Source organism: Xyrauchen texanus, chromosome 14 (assembly GCF_025860055.1).
Source record: "Xyrauchen texanus isolate HMW12.3.18 chromosome 14, RBS_HiC_50CHRs, whole genome shotgun sequence".
Taxonomy (NCBI): Eukaryota; Metazoa; Chordata; class Actinopteri; order Cypriniformes; family Catostomidae; genus Xyrauchen; species Xyrauchen texanus.
In genome coordinates, this window is record NC_068289.1 from 10,270,870 (window position 1) to 10,297,114 (window position 26,245).

Here is a 26,245-nt window from a genome sequence, read left to right on the forward strand (position 1 = left end):
TGAAATGCTGCATAAATCGCTAGCGGCGCATCAAAATGGACAAAGACATCAATCTAGTGCATGTTTATATAGACCAACAATTAAAAATAGCGCAGACAGATGCAAACACACATCCAGGACGTGTTTATACTCAAAACAGCAAGACGTAGAATGGAAGTCTCCTTTTAAGAGTTATCACTACATATTGCAACTTTTAAAAACGATGTGAGATGCATGATAACGGTTGAAGCAGTTCATCCATTTTTATGTAGAAAATTGTATAAAAATAGCACAGATGGGCACAAGAATGTGTCCAGTGTAAGTCCCCTTTGGTGTGCAGGAATATTTGGCCCACCTGTCTTGTTCTCTCCTTTTTACCTTTCTGAATGAGCGCCAGTGGGTAGGCCAAGGGCACGATGATGTAAAAGTAGCCATTGAGCTGTAGAGGCAGTCGTGTGCATCTATTCATCTGTGTGACAAAGTAGGGAAAATCCAAACGAGACCTTTTTTGGAGCTTGGTTTAAATAAATGATCTTTTTGTTTTGAAAAGTATTGAATTTTGAGACTTCTAGTATGTTGTTATAGTACAATGAATTCTTATATGTCATAAGATTAAGGTACATTATATTCCTCATGTCACCACCCCTTCAAAAAGAGCTGATTCACATCCACTGTATAGTGGTCGACTAATAGGGGATTTTGCTAATGCTGATATCTAAAGAACAGGGTAGCCAAGTGCTTTTATAATGATTTTAAATAAACACTCAAGTTAAAATATTTACTCCAAAAATTTACTAAAATATATATGAAAACATAAAATGTGCACTAGCCCGACATCACTTTGTATTGCTTTGTTGAAAAATGTGTTTGTCACTTTGTGGCACTCACTTCAAGAGCAGATCGGGTTTATACTGACCCTTTGCTAACCAACCTAAGAAAAAATCTGGAGAAAGTTATTTTAGCGATGTATTCCATTTGAGCTAATTCCCTAAATGCTTTGATTAGAAACAAACAAAGATTTTAGCGAAGTTACAAGATCTGTTTTCTAAAGACTCAAAGAAAACAGAAGGAGCAGAAGTGATAGACTGGCTGAGGCTCTACCAGCATTAAGACTAAATACATATACATGTGGGTCTGTCTGAGGCCTTTCAGGCTGATAAAGGCCATCCTTGTGGGACACTGAGATTAGAGCTGACTGGCTTCAGAAACTGAAGTTTAATTTGAAATATGAGCATATCTCAAAGAGCCAGAGCGAAAGGGACAGACAAAAAAGATATATAGAGTGCGTGAATATCAAAGGTAGGATGCGAGATAGTTTGCACACATGCCTATGTAGGCCAAAAACAATAAATAAAATAAAAAACACAGTAGAGGGAGATAAGTGTAGAAATAAAAGTTCTTACAACAAGTTGATCAATAACATAAGAGTGCGACCTCCTGCCAAATTCTTTAAACAGGCTGACATTTATACATGTACAATTGCAGATAAAATTCAATAAAAGTTCTTGATAGGGCAAAAAAATCATAATGGTTATAAAACAAGCATTAAATTAATACTTCAAACTAACATGAAAACTGTGTCATCCTTTCATCAAATTATGTCAAACCCATGCCATTCCGACCCTGTATGGTGTTATTTTTTTTTCCACGGAATATAAAAGACATTTTATAACAATTTAGAACAACAGTTCATAGTTACAGGGGTTGTTACAGGTGCAGTATGTAAGATTCAGAAATCCTTGTTATTAATGACACCTGTGGCCGTTAAGTGAACTGCAGCCAGCTACCTGTTGCTCGTGCTCGTGTACACACTCCACAGGGACACGAGTATCGTCCAAAACAATGACGTAACGCACAAAAGACTGAACGCGATTCGCCAGCATCATGCTGACAGAGTTGGTGTTGTGCTGGGATCCGGACCTTTGCTGGATTCCATCTCTAAGATAACGTTACCTAGTGTTAAGTAAGGCTCTTCTCATGAGAATCATTCTACAGGCTTTAATAGGCAACCTAGGAAGTCCGGGAAGGGCTCATATTTCAAGTTGTGTTACAAGCCATTCACACATTGGCAAAACAAAGGTGGAAAAAAAAAACATTGAGGGAACTTTAACAATAATTCATTTCTATTTTCACTTTCAGCCAAGACAAAAGGAAGATATTAAAGAAGTAGGCCACTCTCTACCACAGGTGGTGGTCCATTTAAACCCTGCTGCTGCCTTGAACTATGCATATTGCTTCTTATGGTGGTGTTTATGCTGTCACAGTGACTGATAGGTAGATTAGAGAACAGGCTATAGCCCCCCGTGTGACATGAGGCACGTCTTCAGGTCGGATATTTCCAGTCCTGTCCCTGACGGGGCTCAGGGATATAATGATGGACAGAGCATGAAGTGAGGAAAAAAAAAAAAAAAAACTCAAATAGTAGACTGCCTGAGGGTTAGTGGTTGTTCTTTAACATGGTTTTTTATCAGACCATAGAGGACAATATAAATTGAAGGCAGTCTGTGGAACAGTGAGCCCAGCTGGAGCATTCTGGCGGAATTTTATGCTTGTCATTTAGCACAATAGTTTTACGGTCAGCACTTTTTTGTTCCAGCAATGAATTTATATCATCATTATATGCTGGATCAATAAGAACTTAATAGACTTTGCTGCCTGAAATTATAGCTTCATCAATTTGGCTAGACCGCCAAAGCCACAGAATACAAAGATGACCGTTGTAGTGAAGGAGAGAGAATAATTTTCAAAAGTGCACTCATTTAAATGTAAAAGATCTCAGGATTTTCCTTTCTCTTTTGAAAGATTATTTTTGTTTTGTTTTTTGTTTTAAAGTCACAAGATGTAATATGTAATAAAAAATTTGATGCAATTTTGTCGTATGCTTTCGATTTCTGTGGAGTCAATCTTATTAGTCCAAAATCCCACTCCATTTAACAATACATTAAATATCAAATTAGTTCTGACAGGATGTGATTGTGTCACATCACAACATTTCTGCATTCATTGTAGACAGAAAAATGGCTAGTTCGGACACCATGTAAGCTGCAAAAATATCTAGTTTCAGAAATCATCATGGTTATACATCACTAAAACTACATTTACGTATTAACGCCATCCCTGCATACTGAATGACATTGTGAACAATGTGGGACCGCAGAGGTTAGCCAGTCATAACAGAGGTCATTAATAAAGAAGTCTGAAAGGTATAGCATCCAAAACAGCCTGTTTAATTCAAAAGGTGGAAACAGTCATAAGAAACTAAATTAAAAATATTTTTTGTGAAAAAAACCTTCACTGACAAATCCCAGAAAAAAGTAATCCCTATCTTACCATCTTAAACATCTGTTTACCTTTCTTGAGGTCAATTCTAAGTCTCTTCCCGCCCTTTTTGTGCTGATTTTGCAGAGGTGATTGTCCCATGCTCGTTTTCAGGAGGAGGCTATCACTGCTCTTGCCTCTGGGGGTGGGGGAGAGGATGTGGGTGAATGGAGAGCCCAGAGAGCGGCATTCAAGACTGCCGCTAGACTCATGTAGCTCGGCTTGGCCTCCCGAAGACTCCAAAGGCAACACGAAGGGCTTCACCTTCAGCGGAGAAGGGTTTTTGGTCTGTGTAGATGCGTCAGGGTTTTCTGAGTTAAAGAGGTGGCCGATCAAACTCTTCTCATAGCGATCTTTATTAACAACTGGAACAACTTCTATACGAACAATGGGTGAATGCATGGCTTGCCGGAATATTTCCTGTGCTCTGGTATGAGAGACAGAGAGAAAGAGAGAGATAAGGGATGCAGGAAATAGAAAAAGCAATATCAATTAAGGGACAATCAATTACTTTAAAATGATTTGCAGGTAATGTGATGAAATAAATGAACCTGAAAACTAAAAAAGGTGGAAATTATTATACGGAATAGTCTTGGTTTAGATAAAACTCACTTTGACATTTATTCTGACAACATAATTGGGGTTATGACTAATGAGTCTTATGCATTACAAATGACAAAGCAATCCACCTCCTTCATTTTTGGTTGAGTGATTTAATTTAAAAACCGTCCATCCATCCTCAGCCTAATAAGATTAATGTGACCTTCTACTGGATGGGAGTCATTTTCCTTAGCAAAGAAATGTATGTATAACATATGCATAATGTATATATGCAATGACCCTGGAAAATCTGGGCAATGTTTCAACAGGTTCGCCAAGGTCTTCAGACATAACTTACATAATTTATTTAAGATTAGATTTTAAGTCTATAAGATACTGCAATTTTATAAACCTTTTAAAATCTGAGCTGTAGAGTTCAGTAGAGTTAAACCCAGGCATACAGATTCTCACAGGCTCAAACCTAAAGTGTGTGTGCATGACTTGTATGCGTAAAACGGGTTCTGTTAAAATGAAAGCATAATGCTTGTGCTATTAAGGGACAAGCAGGGACTTGTCAATATAGATTTCCTTTCTGGAGCATCATGTTGGGTCGCACCTACCACTGTGCTTCTCATTGGTCCAAAATCCCTCATAATTGCACATTCAATTTCAAGGTAACACTTTACAATAAAGTTCCATTTGTTAACATTAGTTAATGCATTAGGTATCATGAACTAACAATGAGCAGTAATTATACAACGCATTTAACAATTTTAGTCAATGTTTGTTAATGTCCACTCACTGAGCACTTTATTAGGAACACCTGTACATCTACTTATTCATTCAATAGTCTAATCAGCCAATCATGTGTCACCCGTGCAATGCATAAAAGCATGTAGATATGGGTCAGGAGCTTCAGTTAATGTTCACATCAACCATAAAAAAAAATGGATCTCAGTGATTTGGACCGTGGCATGATTGTTAGTGCCAGACAGGCTGGTTTGAGTATTTCTGTAACTGCTGATGTCCTGGGATTTTCACGCACAACAGTCTCAAGAGTTGACTCATTCTATGGACGGAAATACCTTGTTGATGAGACAGATCAACGGGGAATGGCCAGACTTGTTCGAGATGACAGAAAGGCTACGGTAACTCAGATAACCAATCTGTACAATTGTATTGAGCAGAATATCATCTCAGAATGCACAACTTGTCGAACTTTGAGGCGGATGGGCTACAACAGCAGAAAACAATGTCAGGTACTTTATTAGGACCATAGTGTTCCTAATAAAGTGCTGAGTGTAGATAACTAATGTTAACTCAAACAGTCATATTGTTAAGTGTCACCAACGTCAAATATGTTCTGATTGGCCAGCTGTGATTGGATGATCTGACAGAGATTGCTTTTGCTGGAAACTTGCCAAATCCCGTCTGGTCAGGACAGTGTAAATTATTAATATAATAATAATCTATTTTTTCATGAATTACAAGCCGAACCCATTGCAAACACAAAGTAATACATGACAATCTGACCCCTAACCCAATGCTTGGTCAGGTAGCTCATCTTTAATCAGCATGACAACCTGCAGTAATGGAGTGTAAGAGATATGCTACATGCCATAAATATAGTGCAGTAATATAATAACTATGACTGCTGGATGGGCTCTGATGCCTTGAGTTCAGTGTTTTTTCAGTCCAGAGACAGCCATAAATAGAGTGCAACAATGGAGACTGTGAAGACTGACTGTTTTTACAACCATGACATAAAAAGATAGGGATAAAAACTGAGTAGCTAGACAGGAAGGAAGGGAAGGGACATGAGAAGTATAATAAGAGTGAGGCAGCAGGTGGGTTCGGCTCGGGGACTCACTGTGAAAAGGATTTGTCCATTAATTCAGTGTCATTGATTTTAACGATACACTCATCGTCCTGAAAGATGTCTTCCCTCTTGGAGCGACTATTCTCTGCCACGCCTCGAATGTGCAGGCCCAGAGCCCTGGGAAAGAAAGTGAAGCATTAATCATCAACAAAATACCCGGATCACAGCAGCAACTACTCATGACAATATGTGCTGCTTAAATAATAGAACAACACAAATGTGCCAATATACCAAGTAATAACATTAAGTTAGAGAGATGGGGAAAGAGACACTGCCTCCCACTGAAACTGTATCCACTGGTGTTACTAGGGTGCTTTAAACAATATCTAATCTTATTTTACTTTGTAATATTTATTTTGCTTTATTTCTGTCACTGCCTCCCTTGCTTCTCTGAGAAAATGCCCTTGTTCCAGACCTATAAAGTCATGTCTGCTATACTTATAGGACAAACAAAGTGTTAGTGTGTAAGAGATGGAAATCCCTTGCTTTATTTCAAATTTGCTGTGTCCTCTCTTTGCCCTCCCAAACCTCGTAAAAACTAACACACGCCCAAACGGCTTGGCAAAACACAAGACAGCAGTGCTCTGGCTGGCAGTGATAAAGGCTATCAGGCTGGAGAAACTCAAAGCAGAAGCAGGAACAGCAAGAAAGTATTAATCCCTCCACCTTCGCTGTAGGCTCAGCAAAAGAGTCCATTCGGATTCATCCATTATATTACTACAGACACTACTGCAGCCCACTTTTTAGGCATTGACAAATAATGGGAGATATGTTTGCACAGATTAAAATGGGCAGACAACAGGTCATTGTGTCCACACCAAACTTAAAGTCAGAAAGGTGATATCCCATGTGAGTGATGGGGTGAATTTGGGGTATGTAAATGAGAGACTAAGTATATGTGTCTGCTTCTGCTAACAGCCAGCTCAAATCCCTCCCTCTGCAACTGGATCCTGGACTTCCTGACTGGGAGACCTCAGTCAGTCCGGATCGGGAACAGCATCTCCACCACCACCACACTGAGCACTGGGGCCCCCCAGGGCTGTGTGCTCAGTCCACTGCTGTTCACTCTGCTGACTCACGACTGTGCAGCAATGCACAGCTCGAATCACATCATCAAGTTCGCCGATGACATGACCGTGGTGGGTCTCATCAGCAAGAACAACGAGTCAGCATACAGAGAGGAGGTGCAGCGGCTGACGAACTGGTGTAGAGCCAACAACCTGTCCCTGAATGTCGACAAAACAAAAGAGATGGTTGTTGACTTTAGGAGAGCACAAGGTGAACACACTCCGCTGAACATCGACGGCTCCTCTGTGGAGATTGTCAAGAGCACCAAATTTCTTGGTGTTCACCTGGCGGAGAACCTCACCTGGTCCCTCAACACCAGCTCTATCACCAAGAAAGCCCAGCAGCGTCTCTACTTTCTTCGAAGGCTGAGGAAAGCACATCTCCCAACCCCCATCCTCACTACATTCTATAGAGGGACTATTGAGAGCATCCTGAGCAGCTGCATCACTGCCTGGTTTGGGACTTGCACCGTTTCGGACCGCAAAGCCCTGCAGAGGATAGTGAGGACAGCTGAGAAGATCATTGGGGTCTCTTCCCTCCATCAAAGACATTTACAAAAAACACTGTATCCACAAAGCAACCAGCATTGTGGACGACCCCACACACCCTCACACAAACTCTTTACCCTCCTCCCGTCTGGCAAGAGGTACCGAAGCATTCGGGCCCTCACGGTCAGACTGTGTAACAGCTTCTTCCCCAAGCCATCAGACTCCTCAATACTCAGAGACTGGTTTGACACACACGTGTCCTGAGTTGCACTTTAATTACTGTCACTTTATAACTGTCTGCTACCTCAATAACTGCTATGTGCATAGAACATTATCTCATAGTATGTTATGTTTACATTTTAGAAACTGTCATCTTTTTGCACTACTGAGTACTGGTCGTGCTGCACTGTCTATTGTCCTGTTCATTGTCAGTAATTTGTTGTACTGTCCAGTACTTTTTGCACATGTTTGCACGTGCACTTTATATAGGTAGTTTATATAGGTATTTTATTTCAGTTGTGTAGTCTCATGTGGTCCTATGTTGGTCCTTTGTTGTTTTTATGTAGCACCATGGTCCTGGAGGAACGTTGTCTCGTTTTGCTGTGTACTGTACTAACTGTATATGGTTGAAACGACAATAAAAACCACTTGACTTGACTTGACTTGAAGCCGTAATAACTGGCCTCTTAATGATTCTAAACGACAATTAAAAACATTGAAGCACAACTGCAATGTAGAACAATTTAAATAACATGTCACACAGCGGGCAACCATGTCAGACAACACAGCAGGTGGATTTCCAAAACGTAGGATGGCAGGGGAAAACCCATTCATATTTAAGATGAAAAGCACTAACTTGTTGGTTAGATATAGATTGGGTTATAGTTTCTAAGGGCAAATCAGGTAGTGCGCTTCAATGATGAATATTACTAATTTGTCAGGAACGGCTTTCTTTATGACTATAAATTATTTTATATTCTTTCCCTGCCATTATATCTCAAAGAAATTCACATGCAACAGGTTTCATTAATATGGTTTAAAGTGAAGATATGTAGGTTATCTTTGAACTGCCCAAAAAAAAAAAAAAAAAAAAACTTTTAGGAGGATCTTACATAGAAACAAGATTTTTTTTTGATGTACTGTAACAGGTTGCTGTATGTCTCTGATATCTATCTATCTGTCTGCCCGTCCGTCCGTCCATACATATACAGTAAACACAGCACATGCATGTGTACACAAACATACTGGCCACTCTATCATACAGGCCTGATTGGTGGAGTGCTGCAGAGATGGTTGTTCTTCTGGAAGGTTCTCCTCTTTCCACAGAGAAATGCTGGAGCTCTGTCAGAGTGACCATCAGGTACTTGGTCACCTCCCTGACAAAGGCCCTTCTCCCCCGATCGCTCAGTTTGGCCGGGCGGCCAGCTCTAGGAAGAGTCCTGGTGGTTCCAAACTTCTTCCATTTACGGATGATGGAGGCCACTGTGTTCATTGGGACCTTCAATGCTCCAGAAATTTTTCTGTACCCTTCCCCAGATCTGTGCCTCAATACAATCCTGTCTCGGAGGTCTACAGACAATTCCTTGGACTTCATGGCTTGGTTTATGCTCTGACATGCACTGTTAACTGTGGGACCTTATAAAGACAGGTGTGGGACTTTCCAAATCATGTCCAATCCACTGAATTAACCACAGGTGGACTCCAATCAAGTTGTTGAAACATCTCAAGGATGATCAGTGGAAACAGGATTCCTGTTTATATATATATATATATATATATATAAAATCCGGGTTACAGTGAGGCACTTGCAGTGGAGGTGAATGGGCCAATCTGTAAACGTCAAAATACTCACTATTTCATATAAAGCCACAAGACATAAACGATATGCATGTTAACATGCATATCGCTTACTAACCTTTTAACCTTTTCTGTGTAAAGTTACAGCCAATTTTTCAACTTTGTTACCATGATTATGTAATGTCATAAAACTAAACTAAAACCCTTAAATAACTGTAAAAATTATAATTTAAACAACTTTACAACTTAATACACGAGCTTTAACAGAAAAAAACAAGTGCTTTTTTACAATTAAAAGCTTCAAATTTTGTGTTTAAACCCTGCAAAAATGGGCCCCATTAACTTTGATTGTAACATTGATTTGTCCTTTTTTTAAAAGAAAATGACGTACAAGTCAAAATAATTTTTAGTGGCAATCAACATTATGCCACAAATGCTGTTGATTGAGCTTAACTTGTATTGAACCCGGAATATTCCTTTAAAATCACCCAATTTCAAACAAACAACAAAAGCCTTATAAAACATTGTCATAAAACCTCATTTAAATAACAAAATAGAAATAGAGAACAAATAGATATATCACCCCAAATTATTTGTATGCTATCCAACTTAATATGTAGCATTTTGACTGAAATAGGTTTGCATACCGTAGTTTATAAGAAATCATTTATTACAGTTACAGAGCCCATAGGCTACCATCTACCAGACAGTAAAAGCTTGTGCTCTGTATGTAAAGTATGTGATTGATCTGGTATTATATTTTGTGCTTGCTTGAGAAAAAACTGCTCATAAATTAACTCAAGGGAATGCTAGCTTTTATCCTTTTATTGCGGTATACAGCTGCTGTCCATCCTAAACAAAATCGCATGCAAAGACTACAGACCACAAAAAAATAAGCTGTCTCCTGTTATCACCTTTAGACTAAACAAAAAAATAAAGAACAAAAACAAACATGTGGAAGAATTTTTCAATAACACGCTGGAGGTCAAATTAACACTATGGAATCTGTGTAAAGAGAACAGCGCACAATCTGGGGCAAATTAGCCTTGTGTTGGTGTAAGACGCCAGTGTGTGACCTGCTAATGCTCAGGAAGGATCTCTTCACCCCTCCATTAGACATGCTAAAGGCTTCCCTCTATTTGAAGTTAGTCTGCATTAGCTAACAGGCCTGTTTACTTTACGCTCAGCTCACTTTAGCAGAATATTACGGGAGTCTTAAGATGTGGTGACCTTTGACACGCCGAGAGAGGGGGCAAGCCATGTCTGAAGGAAACAGATGGATGTGGGAGATATGGGAGGGGGATGAACGACACAGGTTGAATGGATAGAGAGAAAGAAATATATTTCTATCCTACAGGGAGGTATCTGTCTTTATTAAGGCTCCTGTGCTGTCTAAGTCTCTTGTGAGGATCTCTGATGACTCAGTTTCAGTCTTCCTTGGTGCATGTCAGACAGTAAGTCTGTTCAACCGTGACAACATCTGGTCATTAACTGAGTCCTTCTACTGAAGTTCATGCAAGGTGACAGTTAGCTCAAGTTTCTAAGAATCTGCACTTTGAAGATTAGGTGAGCTGCAATATCAAAATCAGAACTGCTTTTCTATTCAATATGTTTCTTCTGACAACAGCACAGCAAGCCACCAAAGCAAAGTTATTACAACTAGAGATGTACAGATAAGACATTTCAGACAATAGCGATTACAAGATTATTTAGATTACGTAGTCGATATGCAGGTCCAGATGGAATTTGTAGGTTTTGTAGCATTTTTTGCACTGATTTTGCAGAAAAATCTACGGAATATATTTAATCCTCTTGGGTCGACGGATGAGCCGGCGTGTCCTGCTGGATTTTTTTCGTCATTACAGCTGAAACAACTTAAAATACTCGTAATATGTAATTTTTGGGTGCATACAGATAAGTGTAAGACATCATTAGAGACTATAAAGGGTCTACTTTTATTTGTGTACACACACAATAACAACAAAACCTTGTGCTTCTGTAAAATAAAGAAAATAAAAAAGGGTGCACTTTCAGCTGTCTCTTTGTGCACGAGCATATTTCTGAAACATCACAAAATGAACTGAAACTCTGCGAATACTTATCACACAAACATGAAACATATGTCTAAAGAAAGCTCCAAATGTTTTTACATTCAAATTTAAAACAAATATTTTCCTGCAATGTAATCTGTATGAAACAAAGTGATGTACTATTTCTCCAGGCTCAGCTAATTATCCCTAATATGATCACACACACGGGCAGAGGGTGCTATTCATACAGTAATGTGCTGAGACGATCAATGCAAATGGTAAACGCCCCCGACTGTGCCTTATAAACATCAAGTTCATTCACTTTTCTGCGCATTTGAAAGACAGCACAATACACAAGTGAGAAAACTCCTGGATAGTGATGAAGAGTTAACATATTCCTCAGAAGAAGAGCTGGACTCCGATGAACGGTTGCATTTTGAAGAGAGACTTGATCCAGCCGAGGACACAATTTTGGATGATAAAGTAATTTAGTTTTACTTGCATTAGTTGACATGCTATTTTCTATAAACATGTACTGTACATATTTTACTGGTGGGACTGTTTCCAGACTTTCCAGCCAGGATTCAGAGTATTGAAATTTCAAATATGACTCATAATAAACAAGTTTTAGTTACATTTAAATGTTGTTTCGGCTAAAGCAGGTATTTAAATTGTATGCTGTATGATATAAATAAGGTATGTAATATGATAAAAAAAATTATATGAATGTTTAGATTATATTTTAACTAGTGTTTATGCTGCCTCATTATCATCAATGACGCTTGTGCTTGCAAATATCTGTTCGGGTGTAAATATGCCCATATTAGAAAATCAGCATATTATAATGATTTCTGAAGGATCAAGTGACACTGAAGACTGCAGTAATGATGCTGAAAATTCAGCTTTTATCACAAATTGCATTTTACAATATATTCAAATAGTAAAACTATTCTTTTAAATTGTAAAAAGAGTTCACAATATCACTGTTTTTACTGTATTTTGGATCAAATAAATGCAGCCTTGGTGAGCAGAAGAGACTTCTTTTAATGGTAGTGTCAGTCTAACATTTTTGAGTGAAGTCAGTATGTAAAGAAAATGTATAGTCAGATTACTTCTTTTAACTTAAAACTTGATTTTGATCATTAAGTCTCCTCAAATTCATTCTCTTTCTGTCACATTCCACATTGATAGGCCCAGGGGAGAGGTCTTTATCTCCACAGGTGTGAATTACATCAATATTCATGATAATTCACGCCTCCTCGAATATGACCTTTCTAACACTAAAAGTGTCTTACTAAAGTTCAATTACTATATTGTTTTGTATGAATGAGTGATCAAGATGGTTTTCACATCATTTTTTACACATCACATCAAATTAACTTCTTGAAGTATCAACCTGGGATGCTTTTTAAACAGTATTGAAGGAGTATTAACAAACCATAGTTTTGGAAATACGTTTAGGACATCAACTTTGTGCATGTCACAAGTAATTTTTCCAACAACTGTTTAAAGACAGATTGTTTCACTTTTAATTGACTATATCACAATTCCAGTGTTTCAGAGGTTTACATACACTTAGTTAACTGTGCCTTTAAGCAGCTTGGAAAAATCCAGAAAATAATGTCAAGCCTTTATGCAATTAGTATATTAGCTTCTGATATGCTAATTGGCTAATTGGAGTCAACTGGAGGTGTACCTGTGGATGTATTTTAAGGCATACCAACAAACTCAGTGTCTCTTTGCTTGACATCATGGGAAAATCAAAAGAAATCAGTCAGAAAATAAATCGTGGACCTCCACAAGACTTGTTCATCCTTGGGAGCAATTTCCAAACACATGAAGGTTCCACGGCCATCTGTACAAACAATAGTATGCAAGAATAAACACCACACAGCCATCATACTGTTCAGGAAGGAGACAAATTCTGTCTCCTAGAGAAGAACGTAGTTTGGTGCAAAGAGTGCAAATCAATCCCATAACAACCGCAAAGGACCTTGTCAAGATGCTGGAGGAAACAGGCAGACAAGTATCTATATCCACAGTAAAATGAATCCTATATCGACACAGTGAGGAAGATGACACTACTCTAAAACCATAATAAAAAAGCCAGACTACAGTTTGCAAGTGCACATGGGGACAAAGATCTTACTTTTTGGAGAAATGTCCTCTGGTCTGATGAAACAACTGTTAACTGTTTGGCCACAGTGACCATCGTTATGTTTTATATATGTATATATATATATATATATATATATATATATATATATATATATATATATATATATATATGTATATATATATCCGATTAAACAGTTATCAGCCTTTTCTACCACCTTGGTTATTGGTATTAGCAAAATCCACTATTGGTCGACCTCTACTGTTCTGTTTAAAAAAAATAAAACATTCACTCTTAAGAATAGAATATTTAAAAGTATACAGCATAGAACATTATAAAACTTTTCATTTCATTGACAACCAGCATAAAAATATACACTGAATAAACTGGCAAAAATGTAATATATTTTTGAACAAATTTTTTTTACATTAAAATTACATTTGAAATTAATTTATTTCTTAATTTCTTTTTAATACTTAATAGGATGCCAATTATTTATATAACTAATAAATTACTAATATTGAAAAATACCACAAATTAAAGCATTTAGGAAAAGAAACAATTTAGGAAAAACATGTAATTCTGAATCTAGAACTTGTGGCCCACAGGCTGGATCCGTCCCTCATATGGTTCATCCTAAAAAGCAACATATAATTTTTTTCATTGGATATTTTATTTATCATGCATTGGAACCTAACGCGCCTATACAAGAGTTTAACATGCTCAAGGTTGCCAGATAAGAGACGCAACTACACCCAGTTAGAGATTTATACTTGCAAAAATTTGAAATATTCCGCCTAATGTTATACTTCTATTGTGCAATCTGGCAACCATGCACTTGAGTGTGTTCTTTCTATCCCTCACTTTCCCCTTTGAACAAACTTAGCGATCTCTAGTGAAATATTCTGCTCAAGGAAAAGTGTTATACGGCCACTCTGTGTCCATTCGTGAGGCTGCTTGTGATGTTTGATGCTACTAAGTTTGCAGGTCAACATTCTCAGTGATGAAATTAAATACATTTTAAATTAAATTAAAATAAATTAAAGTAGATCTCAGCATCATTGACACACGGAGGGGTAATCATTGACACGCAAGCAAAAGCAACCGAAAGACGAATATATGTATTTAATATTTGTGCAATTTAGAAATGTTAAAGTTCCCTCTTACTAACTCTTGCAGTAATCATTAATCATAGTCATGCCGCCTGTGTTATTCAGTTGTGTGCTGAATGGAAAGTCAAACCATTGATGAGACCTACATCATGACCCTTTTAGTGTAAACGGTTAATGTTTTGAGAAAAAAATATGTTAACTTGCCTGCTTTGTGCAAACATTAAATTGAACTTTCAATTGTATTTTTATTTTTGTATTATTAAAACAGACCCCTGATGTAGAGATTGTTAAATTGAATAATAAATTAACAGGAAAGTAGAGATGGTACATTATATCATTTATAAGCTCAGCCTTTATTCAGTTTTTAATGCCTGTTAGAAAAGTATCTACCTTTGTAGAGCAAGACAATACTTTAGGCAATTGTAGAATAGTCCAATTAGTCACATTTACACTTTAGAAAATTGAGTACACAACTATTTCTGGGCTTAAAAGATACAAAAACAAAATCAATGCAGAACATTGTATCTCAGGAATACAATGTGGCCTCCCCCCCCCATGCACTACTTAAAGTGGTGTGGCCCCTTCACCAATATAGTTGCCCACCCCTGATCTAGACAGTAGTCTATTCTGTTCCGTAAACAGCATCACACCCAAACCCCTCTTTTAGCTGAAGTACTTAACTCTTAACCCCTACAAAATGACAATGAGTTTTTCTGAGCCAGCACTTCATGCTGACCTCTCAGCTCTGCTTCTGCAAGCATTCAAAGAGAGCTGTGGGTTTGCACACTGCTGACCCACTCCAAACACTCAGCTGCAGTAGTCTGCTCATACAGGACACAGCGGTTTCTCTCACAGCAACAGAAAACAGATTTCTTTTTATTTTATTTTTTTACTTTCACTATATAATCCTCACTTTCAAAGCATTATAGCCAAAGAGCTCAAAAGACTACCAGTACAGTGATGTAGTGTTCTCTTTAATATAATTTAAAGATGGCACATGATGGGAACAAGTTTTTTGCTCTGTGCAAACATACAAAATAAAAACAATGTATGATGTAGCCTCCTATGTTGGCATACTTTAACCTCTACACAAAGCTCCCTTCCCAGTTCACCCTCACGTTACATGATACATTACAACACACGTTAATAGAATTGTAAAATATTTAATTTATACTTTGTCTCCAAAACAACTTGCAAAATATTGAGTAGTCATCATTTATTTTAATTATTTATATATGTACATGTTATATATTTTTTTTATTTTAGTTAATTAGACACTTTTTACAGGTATACATCTTTAATTCAAGTATATGATTACATGCCATAAAATCAGTGGACACACTGTAATTAAAACTCAAGGATAAAATGGGCAGATTCAATTTATATCAAATTTTACTGGATAGGTAAAATTAAGTGTACATTGCCAGTGCATTATTAGACACAGCACATACAGATATATAAGAAATTGAAGGCTTAAGTTATATTTGCTGAAAATTTAGCTTTAAAATTTGTTTAAAATCTCAAAACTATTATTTTCTCTGGCTGCCGTTTCATCTCCATCGTACACACACTAGGACACTCGCAGGGTTTTGTTTTTGACGCTGCTCAGATGACAGTGAATGAGTGTTTTCAGGATATGCAAAGAGATACAGAAACTCGCCCGTATCACTTCCACAACTGTGAAGTCTCAATTTTTCATCCAATAAATCCACTCCTGTGTTTATTATGCCGGGAAATGTGCTGTGCGTAAAGCCCCATTCACACCACCAGCAAAATCCCTATAGACAGCAACACAATCCCATTAATTTTCAAAAAGAGCATAGCGACTTCCGGCGACACGAGCTGTCGTGGCCGTTGGCGATAAAGATCGCCTTAGAGAACAACAAGACAAAGCTGACAAAATTGTAACTTTATACAAATGACGAGTAACTACCAATGAGAGTGAAGACAGCGGAACTCACGTCATATGTCTCCTGGCAGACTGGAGACGAGTGCAGGCAAGATGGAGGAGAAGTTTCAGCGAGGCTGTAGCCACAGACAAATGATTAACCACGATCCATGGAAAAGAGTGTCATAAACCGTCTGCATTCTGAGTGAGTTTAATTCATTCATTCATGATAGACTGATCGTTTTGTAAATGATTTAATGCACCGAACACTTCTGCGCGTATTATAAACCCTCTACACTGGAGACTGTTAATTTTTAGAGGCAAGAGAACTGATTCCTCGTCAAATTGTAATATCATCTTAATTTTACTGGTATTAGGTCTCATCCATGATCAAATGTTCAAAAGCTATGGCCAGACGTGCAGTCCTCCAATAACCTTACAGCGACAAACAGTAGGAACGCCCACTAGCGACACTGATCGCAGAGTCTATCGACACCATGCCACAAAGTCGCTGGCAGTGTGAACAGGGCTTAATATAAAAGCGTGCACTGCTCCACACAAGCATTTTCTGTGCTAGGATGTGCAGTCGAGTGGAGCGTGTACCTGCTGGAAATTATTATATGCCATTTTTAGCTACAGGAAGTGGGGAAAAACATTAGTGAAGTTTAGGAAGTGAAAAAAAATGGACAACAGTCAATTAATCGCAGAAATCAATGTGTTAAATTTTCCATATATACTGTATATAAACTGAATATTAGGGCTGCCGATTTAAATCTAACACAGTCATGCCACCAACCACTATGTAAATTCCATAATTAGGAATGTTACTACCATCAAATCAATTCAAGCTTGATATACAACCTTGATGCTTTTATGAATATGTGGCGGTAGGGGGCAGTCCACACTTCAGCTGTACAGGCAACACGCCTCGTCAAACCAACGAGCAGGTGGGCACAGCCAGAGATCTTCCGTTGCATTTGAGAGAGCGTAATGGAGAGAGCGAGACCGTTACATTGGAGAAAGCATAATGGTCAACTAGGGTGTTACGACAGTGTCACCATTTGTGGATACCATCTAAGAGAATGGGGAGAGCTTTAAAGTGACAACTACATGGCGCAAAATTGTCTGTGACTTCTCTTACTAAACAGCAATTATATCATACTAAACTCCACACATAGTTCATTCCAAAAGGCTTGTTTAGTGTAAAAAAATTTAAGAATAGTGGACAGGTGGTCAATTCATTAAATGGTGATCTGTTTCCTCACAAAAGCAGTTTATTCAGCATAATGAAGAATCTCCGTAGACATCCATAAAAAAAAAAAACTCCCTCTTTTTTTCCCTCGCCAGTACACCGCCCATAGAATGTCTATGGGACTGCCGTGTTATGCTACTTTAGGCTAAGCTGGTAGGCTCCCAAAACCTAAGGGTTCTGGCACAGTGTTACACATATTATGCACTCTTGTGTTGGACAGCTGGACTGAGAACAACAGAATGCAGGGCTCTCAAGACGCATTTTTTAAAGCTTATTTCAAAGTTTTCACTTATGACTACATATGCTGAAAAGCAGTGAGATGCAACGTATCCTAATTGAGATGCTCATAAAGCTCTTTTTGGTGCTGGAAACCTTGACTTGCATTGTATTGTAAATTTTAGAGTGTAGAATGTTACCACTTTTTTGTTTGGAGGAATCAAATACATACCAGAACTAGTTTTGGAACACATTCAATGACTTCAACCAAAAGGCAGCACAGAATATAACTCCATTCCCCAAACAACCCACAACAGAATAAGAAATAAATAAATAAAGAAGAAAAAAAACAATAAAAAAAAAAAAAAACATCAAACAAAGAAATCTAAATATGTAGTGAGGACTTTAACATTTCCCAAGCACCGTCACTGTGCTTCAGGCAAGACATGCATCATGAGAGAGTGTAAGTGTGTGTGTGTGTGTGTGTGTGTGTGTGTATTAGGATGAGAAATTCTGGAGCAAAGCACTTACCTTCCGCTCAGAGAGGAGCAGTATGCCACCACGTGTATTCCTAGAGGCCCTTGTTCTCCTGAAATCTCCACCGTCTTTGTGAGGCTGCTACACACACACACACACACACACACACAAACATACAGCATCAGTCACATTATAAGGAAGTCAGACATCACAACATAAACACGTGTAAACTCACTATCTCCTGCCCCTCAGATCTCTTGCATTCAACAGCGCTGAACTAGAGTACATGTCTGTGAGTTAGTCAGCGCTTCAGCAGCACGCTTCAGTTTCCCTACACTCCCTGCTCAAATTGTTTCCATGTCTGTCTTGCTGACTAATTTTCAAATGCTCCACATTTTTCAGCTTTTTCAGCAGTTAAAGGAACAGTTCACTGAAAAACGCAAATGGTCATCATATACTCAGTCTCATGTCATTCCAGTGAAGCAGCTTGTACATTCTTCCTAAAAAGTCCTTCTGAAATTCACAGAAGAAAATAATATGGTGTCAGAATGACAGGGTGAGTAAATTATGAAAAGTTTCATTTTGGGGTGGACTATTCCTACTCATGTCCTTGGCATGTGGTGTGATGATATAGCAGGGGAGTATGTGGATAACTGCAGAGAGAACGGTCTGGTGCACTGCTGTAGTGATCATCCACCTTTAATCTACAAATAATAGCTCTTCATGCTAGAATATTTGCATAGTCATACATGAGTGAGTACAGAGAGCCACTGCAGGAACTGCTGAAGGAAAGAGCAAACGCAAGGAAGAGAGAAAGGTTGACAATTGATTTAAAATTGATGTCTTCAATTTTAATTAAACAGGGAGTAATTTGTCTATTTACAGAATCCTTTTTATTGTTACCATTATAACTTAGTTAATTTCAATGTTTGCAATGTTATGGATGTCTGCAATAGTCTTACAGATTCAGTTTGACTGATATTGCTAAATATATAAGAAAGAGGTGATAGACAGTGACTATGTTTGGAATAGCATTTTACCATACTACTATTAGTGTCTATGCAGTATTAAAGGGACAGTTCACCCAAATATTTTAATTATCTTATCACAGGGGTCGGGAACCTTTTTTTTAACATGAGACAATTTAAAAATTTTTGGTTGATGCATTTTTTCGAAAGAGCATACCACAAACAAATAATTTACTATTTTCAAAAACAATGTTTTTCAATAAAATAAAATGTGAATATTGAACATAGACTATTCAAAAACAAATAAATATGCACAAATGAAAAGGTAGCATGTTGCAACCCGGAATTGAGTACACGTGTTTGTGGGGGTCTCCATAAAATTACTTCATTTTACAATTGTTCAAGAAACATTTAACCGCTTTTGGGATATGTAAAAAATATTTTAATGATAATCGCATTTAAAATATCACGATATCCGATTATATGGTGAATATTTTTGCTTGACTGATTTTGCTTTAAAAATTAAATATATTTATTGAAACACAAAAAACTTAAAAGACATTTCTAAATTCAAATTGCACTAAACAAATTCCCTATCCAGTCCAGATTACACCTAGGTCAACATAGTGTATAGCTATTCTGACATACAACATGGTAAAAACAACCAAGAAGGGCTTACAGATGTGGAGATACATTCACCGACCACTTCATTAGGTACATCTGTACACCTACTTATTCATGCAATTATCTAATCAGCTAATTGTGTGGTAGTAATACAATGCATAAAATCATGCTGATATGGGTCAGGACCTTCAGTTAATGTTCACATCAACCGTTAGAATGGGGAAACATTTTATCTCAGTGATATTGACAATGGCAAGATTGTTGGTGCCAGACGGGCTGGTTTGAGTATTTCTGTAACTGCTGATCTCCTGTATAATTTTTTTTTAATCGCAGCACCTACAGTTCTGTGGAATGCACAACACGTCAAACCTTGAGGCGAATGGACTACAACAGCAGAAGACCAGGTCGGGTTCCACTACTGTCACCCAAAAACGGAAAGCTGAGGTGTTCTGGGTGTACAGGTGTTCCTAGTGGTCGTGAGTGTATGTAGGCCTTTATTTTTTGAACAGCAATGGATGATGTGATTACACAAACTAATCTTGAAACATTGAGCACATAACCGAACATGGGAGCAAGCACATGAAACTTATGGCCAGTAGATGGCATGTCTGCCATGCAACAGATGGAGACGTTAAAGGAAACAAAAACTATTTTGTAAAATGCCTATTTTTGAAGTAATGCCAGATAGTTTCAGTTTAGTTTTATTTATTTTTGTTTTAGTTTTAATTTAGTTTTTCTGTTATTTTTGGAAATTTCATTTCAGTTTTAGTTTCGGTTTCAGTTAACAATAATAAACTTGCTTCAAAGTTCTGGTACCATTCACTTGCATTGTGAGGACCTACAGAGCTGAGGTAATCTTCTAGTATGAAAGTCATACACATCTGGGATGGCATGAGGTTGAGTAAATGATGAGAGAATTTTTATTCTAGAGAAACAATTTCTCGATTCATAAGACTGATGCAACAATCCGTTTTGTGTCATCCAAAATGGGTTTCCTGTTCATTTATACACACTAAAGAAAAAAAAATATTGTCTTTGGCAATCAACAGCATGCCACCATTGAAAAACATGCACATCAAGCTGTAACTAACCTTGAAATTCCTTTTAATATGGGTAAATATGAAGAGTTGCTTGAAAGTTACTTGTCAGTTACCTTGTATTTGAAAAGTGCTGCTTAAGTAAGTTTTACCAGCCCCATCTATTCATTCTGACAGTAAACAGGTTCTACATTAGTCATCCTTTAATGCCACGTGTCTGGTATATTTGCCGCTGTAGGCTGAGAGCATGATTGTATGCACTGTGCTTTCCACATCCCTGTTGAGTGACTGGATCCCTGATTGTGAGGCCGAATTAAAGTCCTGCTGAATAGAAGGATTATTTCAGCCCTGTAGGGGTGTTTTACTCTGGGTTAAACACTTGCAAGTAAACAGACAGCCTTGTTCGAATCATTTTCCATTACTCAATCCTCTCCAGTCTCAATCAAACATCTATGAATTCTCACACACAATATCCGCCACATAAAGAAACGCCGACTGTATTCAAATAGTACCTTATTCAAAAAATAAATATTGCATGTTTCTCCAAGAACTCTCGTGAAGCGGCCCACACTCGGCCGATACACAAAGCGAGACTGTTAATCTGAACCACTGCTCTCCTATTTGTGCAAAGCTGCTGGAGCTCAGCACTTTGAAGATGGGAGTTGAAAAGATGAGAGAGCTTTGGTAATTTGCTCTCTTTTATTCCTATCTGCCTTTTATTTCCTTTTTGTACCTTATGTCTGTATGGAAGAGGGAGAGCTGGTAAATAAAGAGGACACCTGCCTCAAGTGCCCTTTTTCCACCCCTCTTTCCTGTTACACAGTCATCCTTTCATCCGCTGTCCTCATCTTTAGATGATGCGGCAGGCTTTCTTCACCATTCATTTGTTTGCCTATTGATGCAGGATGTTTAACTGAAGAGGCAAATACGGAGTTAAGGGAATGAAAGAAAGCAAATGAAAGTGAAACAAGGGAGCTAACAAGAATAGAATGAGTTTGGGATGGAGAGAAAATGAGAGAGAGATAGGTGGAAGGTTGTTGGCTTATTTTTTATTTCTTCATTTAAGCTAGCATAATTATTTCTGGACTCCTTGGACCCTCCTCAAGGAGCTTTTTCTGTTTTAAATATCTTATATGGGCCGGTCTTGTTTTACAACTTCTGGTGAGTTGATGAAACTGCATTTCACAGGATTTATCCATGCTTACTACAGTTTGTTTTTCCATCTTTGTTGCTAACCATCTCTCTCTCTCTCTCTCTCTCTGACAGTTATCTGTGCTGGGGTAGCTTATCAGTGCTGAGTCCTCTGAGCCTTGGGCCAACAGCTCTTTCCTGCATTAGCATCTCAACAGTTTCAATCTTTCCTTTCTCCAAATAGACTCTCATATGCAGTCATGCACAATCCTTACTACATACATCAGAGGGGAAATATGGAAGAATTAAAGTCAAATGGGAGTATTAGTAGCCTGGAAAAGTGTGTATTTGCATTGCTGTGTGTGGTCAGCCTGGTAAAGTCATTAAGACCTTACACAAGGGCAACATATTTGACTAGAAGTCTGTTTGGGAGTGTTGGAGGCAAAGACCTCAGGAAAGAGCGGTTATCCACACATTCTTTAACTCGCTATGTTTTATCCAACCAATACTCCTCTTCACTCTTGCTCATGCCTGACTGAAAGTCACAGCAGAGGCCATAGAGTCAAAGGTGCATCTCTACAGACCCATTATATCGTCATTGCAAAATATTGTATTGTGCCACGAAGACTGGAAGATATAGCTAAACAAATCTCGGTATATCCTGATGTTTATGTATTTTGTCTGAAATGGCTAAAAACATTTTTTTTTATTTATATTTGTATTATTATTATTTTACCTAACAGCCATTGAACCCAATTACAAAAGGAAGTTGTTACAAAGTAAGTCTAAGGGATGATCGTACTGAAGGGTTTAAAGGCAGATATGTGAAGTACATTTATTTTTTTTTAATTGTATTTGTCAGAAAAGAAAATTCAAAAATTCTATTCACTTTCATACACCGATTAAGCTTGATAAGACGACAACCTACGTGGTCATATAAATGAATTAAAGGATTATCGGGGAAAGGTAATAAATTATTTAACCAAAACATGATCAGCACTCACAGATTTTTGCCCATTACACCAAATTTGCTTTGCATGTAAATATGCTTTGGTTTTCCGTCTTACAGATCGGATAACACACAATATGCTTGATGCAATTTTCCACATCAGCAAAGTCTGCACAGGCTGTCCTTGTGAGGCCCAGTTTTTCTAGAACCATGGACAGTAGTCTGTGTGCAGTTCTGCATGTGCCTGCCGTTGACTGTACTAATAGAGTATCACAAAGCAGTCGCTGTGCCCAAGCATCGAACATGTTGTCAGGGCCAGTTGCGTTCCCACTGTCACTTCCGGGGTTTCATTGAGACTCCTCTGGACTTCCTCTGAGCTAATGGCCAATGGCCTTTGGCATGACGATTATCCTTGGGCCAAACAAGGCCAACTGGGGGTTGAGACATGAAAGAAGACATGATTAAGTATATTGTCTTTCAACTTGCCAAGTTGTGTATCCAGCACACAACGGTACAGGTTTGGGAAAAAACTTAAACTAAAACTGACAGTTACAGTTACAGAGTGAAAACTATTGAAAACAAAACTTGAATGACAAATTGAAAATAAAATGTTAGTCTCCAGACTTTGCTGCTGAAAGGACATAAGCTGCTCACAGCCGTGTTGTCAGTCAAAAACTCAAGCGAAGAATGGGGCTCTCAGTGCACCACACTTCCCTTGCATAATCATATTGCCATATTGATCCGACGCGGCGCTGACGCTGTCACAATACGGCTCTAATCCACTGTGATACTGACCGCTGAGCCTCAGATTACCAACAACACATCTTTTCATTCCTTCAATTACCTTTCACTTCAAAAAGAGCTCTCGTTTAATTGATTCAAGAGAGAAGGAGTGCTTTCTATTACAAAATCTTAAGCACCAAGGTATAATCTTGTGGCGGAAACTAATACAAGGCAAGTCTTTGATATTGCTGTTTATCTTTGCTGAGATTGAAGTCCCAGAGGCGGCATGTCTGAAATATTATCCCACAGACTGTTTTGAGATAAGTTAAGGGGAAATTCAGAGTTAGATGCAGGAGTCAGGCTCAAAGCTGGCGGGTTAGAGTTTAAGATGTTCTCTCTGTCTCTCTGATCAAGCGGATGGTTATCAGTGTATATGTGTGTGATTGGCAGAGAAGGTGATGAGAGGATCATGATAAATGGGTGTCAGTGTGAAAGACCCAGAGGGGCTGACAGCAGGGAGTCAATGGCACAATGGCACAGCAGATAAGAGTGTGCAGATGATTCTGCAGCCCATCAGATTGAGCAAAGAGACAGACAGAGAGAGAAAGACAGACAGAGAGGAAGGAAGAGAATAGAAAACAGACAGGGAAAGAGGTGAAGAAAGAACAAAGGTGGAGAGGTGAAGTACTTATTAAGAACGGGGCACAGTGGCAGACATCAATGCGACAAAATGATGATGAAAAACTGGGAGACAGAAACACACAGAGGAGTGCAAAAAGGCCAAATGAGACAAAGTTACAATGAAAATATAGAACAGTCTAGGGGAAAATGAGAGGGTGAGGAAGAAAGAAAAAGATAAAGACTGAAAGGGTCGAGACAGACTGACAATAAAGAGAAGATCAGAGAGTGACAGTACACGCCGTGAGCCTACTGTATGTTTAGCTCATACACTCAGAGAGGAAGCTGTGATTCATGAACAAACAACTCTTTAGATAGTTATTTTAAGGCATTGGTCAAAAAGACTCGGATAATCGGATCCAATTATAATAATTTTTGTTAACACTTTACAATAAGGTTCAACATTAGTTAATGCATAACATCTCAAACTAACAATGAACAACATATATATTTTTACCCCAACCTAACCCTAACCCTACAGCATGTTGAAATTAACATTAAGTGTAATAAATGCTGTAAAGGTATTATTCATTGTTTGTTCATGTTAACTAACGTTAACAAATGGAAGCTTATTGTTTTCTGTACGACAAACTGCATCCCTTTAGCTGCTTTTAGAATGAAGGAACACTTTTTAAATATAAAAAATTATAAATACTAAGCAAGCACCATATATATTAAATTATTATGGTATTATATTTATTACAACTATAATTAAAACTGACCACTGTTGTTTATACAGTAGACTACTATTCTATTAATATATTCATGTATCATGCCATCACACTATTTTAGTAGTACTTGAATGGTACTTTATGGTGTTTTTTTCCCCCTTGTTGAAGTTTGACAAACATGGTCACTATGAACTGTCATTATATTGAAAAGAGTGTGAATATTCAACTTTTATTATTTAAATTATTTTTCCCTTTGTGCCCCAATGGGCATACAGCAAACTACTTTGGAACAACATGAAGGTGGGTAAATGATGAAATAATATTCATGTTTGGGTGAACAATTTCTGTAAGATGACCAACAAGAACGCACAAAGCACTCGAATTAAACATTCCCACAATCTATAAATGTTATCATCAAAGTGCTGTCCGTACTTATGGCTCACAATTTCTATATTCAAAGTGTAAGTGATAATTCGTTTTTCCCCCTTTCAATTTCAAGGATCATTTGCCAAAAGCAGAGAGCATCCAGCATTCCTCACAGTTATGGCAAAGAGACTTCCATGCTCCATGGCTAAAGCCGGTTGCTATGGTGAGAGGGCAGCTGGTGTGAGACACAGTACAGGAGTCAGGCAGAAAGGATATGACCCTTCATACTGTCTGTCTGTGTTCTGATTAATTTGGGTATATTTCAATTATACTGTAAATTTTGCTTACATACAGTATGAAAGAAATTCTCTTTCAGCTAATGATGTTCATAATAGCACAGAGAACCTTCTAACTTCGTAAATTATGTAAATATTCATTTGACAATTTTTATTGTATCATTATTTTTTTTATATTATAGTTTTCTATGTGTGTCACATTTGAGCTTTTTTTTAAATATTCAAATTTCATACATTATAGAGGTCGACCAATAGTGGGTTTTTTGCCGATACCAATAACTAAGGTGGGAAAACAGGCCGATAGATGATTAATCGGCTGATAGTTTTAAAAATGTTCACTCTATGTAAAATAGTGCTGAACTTTAGTAAGCATCACTTTCAGGGGTGACACTAATACATTTCTCCCAGACTGGTACCTTCTTCAAAGCCTTTGCCATCTGAAATTAATGAAAATATTCATGTAAATATTACAGGTCAATATGTTTGTTGCATAAAATACTGTCTTACAAAGTCAAATAGTGACTGTAAGCTTCATCACTACTGACAATAATATATGTTTGTGTGTGTGTGTGTGTGTGTGTGTGTGTGTGTGTGTGTGTGTGTGTGTGTGTGTGTGTGTGTGTGTGTGTGTGTGTGTAAACA

At 37.9% G+C, this 26,245-nt stretch overlaps 1 protein-coding gene across 2 annotated transcripts in view; it reads right to left on the minus strand.

Annotated features, from left to right (window-relative positions):
- pard3bb (par-3 family cell polarity regulator beta b) overlaps positions 1–26,245 on the minus strand; it is a 463,809-nt gene that overhangs the window by 259,539 nt on the left and 178,025 nt on the right. Inside the window, exons 1-4 of one of the 2 annotated variants that reach the window (XM_052143016.1) lie at positions 18,396–18,484; positions 18,215–18,301; positions 5,708–5,833; positions 3,330–3,724 (exon numbers count right to left, since the gene is read on the minus strand). In XM_052143016.1, coding sequence (XP_051998976.1) covers positions 3,330–3,724; positions 5,708–5,833; positions 18,215–18,301; positions 18,396–18,448 — 661 coding nt within the window. In that variant the 5' untranslated portion in view covers positions 18,449–18,484. Of the gene's footprint in view, positions 1–3,329; positions 3,725–5,707; positions 5,834–18,214; positions 18,302–18,395; positions 18,485–26,245 lie in introns of those variants that run through there. The other variant, XM_052143015.1, reaches the window with a different exon arrangement.